Source organism: Lampris incognitus, chromosome 21, assembly GCF_029633865.1.
Source record: "Lampris incognitus isolate fLamInc1 chromosome 21, fLamInc1.hap2, whole genome shotgun sequence".
NCBI lineage: Eukaryota > Metazoa > Chordata > Actinopteri > Lampriformes > Lampridae > Lampris > Lampris incognitus.
In genome coordinates, this window is record NC_079231.1 from 1,151,218 (window position 1) to 1,157,500 (window position 6,283).

At 47.4% G+C, this 6,283-nt stretch overlaps 1 protein-coding gene across 1 annotated transcript in view; it reads right to left on the reverse strand.

Annotated features, from left to right (window-relative positions):
• Positions 1–6,283, reverse strand: part of tbx19 (T-box transcription factor 19) — a 41,544-nt gene that overhangs the window by 22,667 nt on the left and 12,594 nt on the right. The window contains exon 2 of the mRNA XM_056301537.1: positions 5,591–5,855. Within this exon, the coding sequence (XP_056157512.1) occupies positions 5,591–5,855 (265 nt within the window). The remainder of the gene's footprint in view (positions 1–5,590; positions 5,856–6,283) is intronic.

The following is a 6,283-nucleotide window of genomic DNA, read 5'->3' on the forward strand; positions in this document are numbered from 1 at the left end:
GCTGGGTGATTGTCTCTCACTGGTTCTGTCTGTCCCCCGTCTCTGCATACAGCCACATCCTGTGCTTCAGTACCACTCAGATTACCGTCATTTACAGTATTGATGTCCTGCTCAGTTGTTACATTTCCCTCCATACCAGGTTGGGGATCACCGGTTGCGGTATCTCCTGCCACCTGCTGCGCTGTTTGCGGGCTACCGCCCTCAGCGGTGCCTCCAGGCTGTGGCTCACCTGAACTGCTGCCCGCTGTGGGCTCACTGTGCAGGCAGGATGAACGTTTGTGGCCGACATCGCCGCACTAAAAACATTTCATGCTGCCAGAACATGCATGCAAAGTGTAGAAGTCGTGTTCGTATTTGACTTTAAATGACACTTGTAGATGTTCTGAGGGATCATTTAAATATAGTCAGGGGGCTTAGCAAAATGATGGGGACACGGCAGACAAAAGCACCAAATTTTTTCCACAAGCTCTCCATCACCATAGTTTTCAATTTTTGATAGGAGCCACTTCATCAAGATGGTGGATGGCGGCCCGCCAAGTAAAATCTATAAGTGCCAATATCTAAGCTTCCAAGCCACTTAGAAGGTCAATCCTGATGTCAAAATATACATTCTCTGTGTCAACAAATGTATTAAAGCTATTGAGAATATCAATAGGTGACTATTTTTTCTGATATTAGATAATTTAGTTCATTCCGTCAATATATCTACACAATTATGTACATTATGCACAACATATTTTTGTAACACACAGCATGAGCATTCCAGTAGACAATAAGGTAAGTAAAGTTAGCCATTTACTCTTATATAGGAAATTATTATTAAGCACATGTGTGTAACGACACATTCATTGGGGGGAACATGACCACAACTCAACCCTAACCCTCAAGAAGGCCAATGTGGCTGTTCCCAAGACACCCAATCCAATTAAAGCTTTCAAGGGACACCTGGGTAGAGCACATATGAAAGGGAAATGTTGGCTCAAGCATTCACTCAAGTTGATCGAAAAAGAGGCGCTAGATAAGGGGGACATTGTGGCCTGGTCGGCCTACCACGCATCTCTACACGATGCATCAGATGATTTATAGCCCGCTCTCACACAGCTCTTGCCATTGTTCTATGAGAAGGCTGCTACAGCTTCTATGATCAAGCATGGGATGGATGTACAGCGTGAAGCCACACAGTTTCTGAATCCAGGACAGATCCCAGTAATGGCTGTGGATGCACCACTGTACGCACTGGCCAAATCTGTTCAGTGGAACTAGCCTCAAACACATGGGGAAGACAAATGTGTAGTCATGTTTGGTGGTCTCCATATTGAAATGGCAATGTGGAAGACATATGGCGACTACTTGGAGGCCTCTGGATGGACCACTGCACTGACTGAGGCTGGCATTGCATCCTCTGGCACAGCCGACACCTTCCTCAAAGCATCACACCCCACTAGGACAAGACATGCCCACCAAGTGAGCACTCTGGCATTGGCGAAGCTGCAGCAGGATGCTTTCTTGAACATGCTGACTGAGGGACCACATGATGAGAAGACCAAAGAAGCTTGGAGACAAGAAATGATCACCAAGAGTCCAACATTCCAGTACTGGGATACCATCCTCAACATGGAAATTCTGGGTCTGATATTTGTGCGGGCCCACAGAGAACAGGATTTTCCCCTCTATGTGGAGTCACTGAAGGCTCTCGTTCCATGGTTATTCGTCCTTGATCACCAGAACTATGCCCAATGGATTCCTGTCCACATTCGTGACATGGAAAGCTTGCCCACGTCCATTCACAAGGAATTTAAAGAACATGGCCATTGGGTTGTTCCCAAGACCACAAAAGATTCTCAAGCATACCGATAGACCAGGCTCATGAGCAGAATAACGATCTGATGAAGGGTTCTGGGGGTGCAGTGGGACTCACCGAGAATCCCTCAGCATTCAAGAAGTGGATGATCGCAGGGCCTGAACAAGCACAACTCCTAAAAGAGTTTGAGCAGGAGTATATCTTAGAAGAAGGCAATAAACAACAACACCATGAAGAAGGATTGTCTACACAGAAGACATTCAAAGAGCAAGCACTAGCTCTGGTGCACACCATCAGTGGGATGAGCAATCCGTTCCTAGATGATACCCCCGAGCTACTAATGCTGGACACGCGAAATGTGATTGACGAGTCTGTGGTTAACACAGTCCACACAGTGGAATCAGTGGGCAGAGATCAGTACAACAAGTACCATAAGACAGTGATCATGGACGGCTCTCACTCCATTCATGAGCCCATCAAAAAGAACTCGCTGCCGCTCTTCAGATGCCCAACACCCAAGACGAAGACCAAGCAGGCAGGGCAGATCTCAATGTTGAAGGATGATGTGGCACTCTTCTCCCGATTATATATAGCCATGCAACACAGAGAGGGGGACCTGAGCACCTTCGTTAAGCATGAAAACCATCCATACCCTCCCTCTCTATCTGACAGAGGGAAACTACGGCTGAGAAAGAAGTCAGATCTGCTAAATGTTCTAACACAGAAGACACAACAGGAACCTCCCGGTACTTTTGATGTCAAAGTACTTGACGGCGCTGCCGTGGTGCACTTCCTGTCCCCTACCAATATTACCACATTCGATGAATATGCCAGTTTTGTCTTTGTTCCCCACATCATGAAACACTTGGAGACCTCCGAAAGAGTTGATGTGGTGTGGGATACTTACATCACCAGCAGCATAAAAGAGTCAACAAGGGAGAAGCGAGGCAAAGGGATATGATGGAAGGTGGCTCAGAACAAGCTGCCAGGGAATTGGCCAGATTTCCTGCGTGATCCCATGAACAAGCAGGAACTCTTTACCTTACTCTCCACGAAGATTGCATTCCCTAGTCTTCATTACATCCAGCATCAGAGTGGTCGGCACAGACACCAGCCACTCCATGCTGCCATGTAACCATGAAGAGGCTGATACCAGGATACTGATTCACTTGCTTGATGCCCTGGAGCATGGCTCTTCTACCCGCTTGGTACACACTGTGGATACAGATGTTGTCGTTATCCTCATTGGCAAGTTCCATGCCCTGCTCACCAAGTATCCAGTTGCAGACATTTGGGTCGCTTTTGGCACTGGCAAGAATTACACATATCTTCATATAAATACCATCAGCCATGCTCTGGGCAAAGACAAGTCCACAGCACTTCCCATCTTCCACTGGTACACAGGCTGTGACACAACCTCAGCATTCTGTGGTAAGGGGAAGAAGTCAGCATGGGTGGCTTGGAATTCCTACCCCGAGGTCATGCAGGCCTTCAACTACATGGCAGCGAATCCGCACACTCCCGTGACCATAGATGCCCAACACTTTCGACTTCTGGAGCGCTACACAGTTGTCCTTTACGACAAGACGAGGGATTTGGAATCTGTCAATGAAGCAGGGAGAGAGTTGTTCTGCCAGAAGAACAAAACGATGGAACACATTCCACCAACGCAAGATTCACTGCTGCAGCACGTGAAGCGAGTTGCTTACCAGTCTGGGATCTGGGCGACATCTGAACTGGCCCAGCAGCCGACACCCAGTCCAGAAGGTGGGGATGGACACTGGATGGAGACAGCCAGGTCTGGCTTCCTGTGTGAAGCATTCTACCGATGGTGTCAAAAGCCTGCAGTGAACTAGTCAAGTGCAGTTGTCAAAGCACAAGTGGTTGTGGTGCAAGGTGCTCATGCAAGAAGGCACACTGGAATTGCACAGATCTTTGCAGTTGTAAATGTGACATAATTTGAATATATTTTATCTTAGAATATTATATATTATCTTAGTGAAGATAATAAAGTTCAATTCAATTCATGCATGTTGTCAGTTTTTCAGTGTACATGTATATGACCTATATTAATGTATGTCTGACCGTTTAGGGACTGAGTTGAAAATTATGTAAATACATTGTCAGAATGAACATATGTATTTGATCTTGGCACAAATAATCATCTAGTGATATTCTCAATAGCTTTAATGCATTGATTGACCCAGACAATGCATATTTTGACACCAAGATTGACCTTCTAAGTGGCTTGGAAGCTGAGATATTGGCACTTAAAGATTTTTGGCCGCCATCTGCCATCTTGATGAAGTGGCTCCCATCAAAAATTGAAATATATGGTGATGGAGAGCATGTGGAAAAAATTTGGTGCTTTTGTCAGGCGTGTCCCCATCCTTCTCAAATCTGGTCCTAAGCTGCCTGACTAACATGAAGGCCTGTCTCCGCAGAGAGGTAACATGCTGCAGTCTGGCATCGCCACAACCCAGACGAACTGTTCTGAACCCGCCAGCAAACTTTCCGAAACCACTCAGTTCTCCTTCAAGGAGCTCGCTCGGGATAAACGGAGGTACGCCTGACACGGTAACACGTGTCGATATCACAAACAAAGGCGAGATGGCTACAAACAGATCGTCCAGCACCAGGCCTCTCTCGACCAGCAGGGGGACTAAACGCTCCTCTCGGAGAAAAGCCACCACGGCTTTGTTCATCCGAGAGCCGTAGGTGATGTTCTCATAGCCGACCTGTTCTCCTGCAGCCAGGAGAACCTGTTCCACAGTGGACCGCGAGTCCACCACCACTCTAACCCCGATAGACAGGGGAGGCGAGCCCTCACCAGGGAGGGGCGCCATACTGCACACCACCAACCTCCCACCAGCTACTCCAGTCACTTCCCAACAACCAGCAATGAAGTAAAATTAAACTTCTCTCACCTCACCATGTAGAGAAGAAAAGAGAAGAAAAGAAAAGTGAAAGCAGCAGAAAACAAGAGAATTAAGCCAGACAAAAAAAACACACTCAAGCTCATTCAGCACCCTCACTCACACTGACATACCCAACCTTCCCACATGCAGGGCAGAGAGACAGAGAGAGAGAGAGAGAGAGAGACAAAGAGAGAGAGAGGAGAGGAGAGAAGGAGAGAAGGAGAGAAGAGAGGAGACACAGAGAGAGAGAGGAGAGGAGAGAAGGAGAGAAGAGAGGAGAGACAGAGAGAGAGAGGAGAGGAGAGAAGGAGAGAAGAGAGGAGACAGAGAGAGAGAGAGAGAGAGGAGAGGAGAGAAGGAGAGAAGAGAGGAGACACAGAGAGAGAGAGGAGAGGAGAGAAGGAGAGAAGAGAGGAGAGAGAGGAGAGGAGAGAAGGAGAGAAGAGAGGAGACACAGAGAGAGAGGAGAGGAGAGAAGGAGAGAAGAGAGGAGACACAGAGAGAGAGGGGAGAGACAGAGAGAGATGAAAGGCAGCGAGAGGAGGAGAGAGACAGAGGAGAGGGAGAGAGAAGAGAGGAGAGAGACACAGAGACACACAGAGAGAGAGGAGAGAAGGAGAGAGAAGAGAGGAGAGACAGAGACAGAGAGGAGAGAAGGAGAGGAGAGAAGGAGAGAAGAGAGGAGAGACAGAGACAGAGAGGAGAGAAGGAGAGGAGAGAGAGGAGAGAAGGAGAGGAGAGAGAGGAGAGAAGGAGACTAAACCTATTCTCTTCTTGACCTCCTCACTGGTACCTGGTGTCTATAGAATCACTCTAAACAATCACACACACACACATTCTAGTGTGTGTGTGTGTGTGTGTGTGTGTGTACCTGTCCTCCTCCGTTGACCTTGTTGGTCAGTTTGACCTTGTTGAAGGTCACCACTGCTTTCATCCAATGAGCTCCAAAGTTGGGAGAGTCAGGATGGATGTACACCCCCCCCTGACTCCGCCCATCTGCCTTCCCCGCCGCCACCCACTCCCCGTTCACATACTTCCAGCGGCAGGTATCACTCGCTACGAAGTCCAGCAGGAGGGAGTACATGGCACTGGGGTCCAGGCCCGACACACTGACCTTCAGCACAGGAAACATACGTCTGTAAAACACACACACACACACACACACACACACACACACACACACACACACACACACACACACACACACACACATACAAACACATACACACACAAAGAGATTGTTTTTTATCGAAGAATTTATTTGTTTATAGAAGATTTTTTTTAATTTAAGAATTTAGTTTTTTATAGAAGATTTTTTTTAATTTAAGAATTTGTTTTTTTAATTGAAGAATTTGTGGTTTTTTTTAAAAATGTATTTCTGATTTTTCCCTTTTTCTCTCAATTCAGTGGCCAATCGATCCTTATTTTAGTTCAAACCCCCACCCTCGTACTGCATGCGTTCGCCAACTGCATCTCCCGGCCGGCAGTCTGGAAGGAGACGCCTCGTCACTTCCGGGACCAGGCGACTCCAGGCCGAACCACCACTACTGCTGCTTTCCCCACA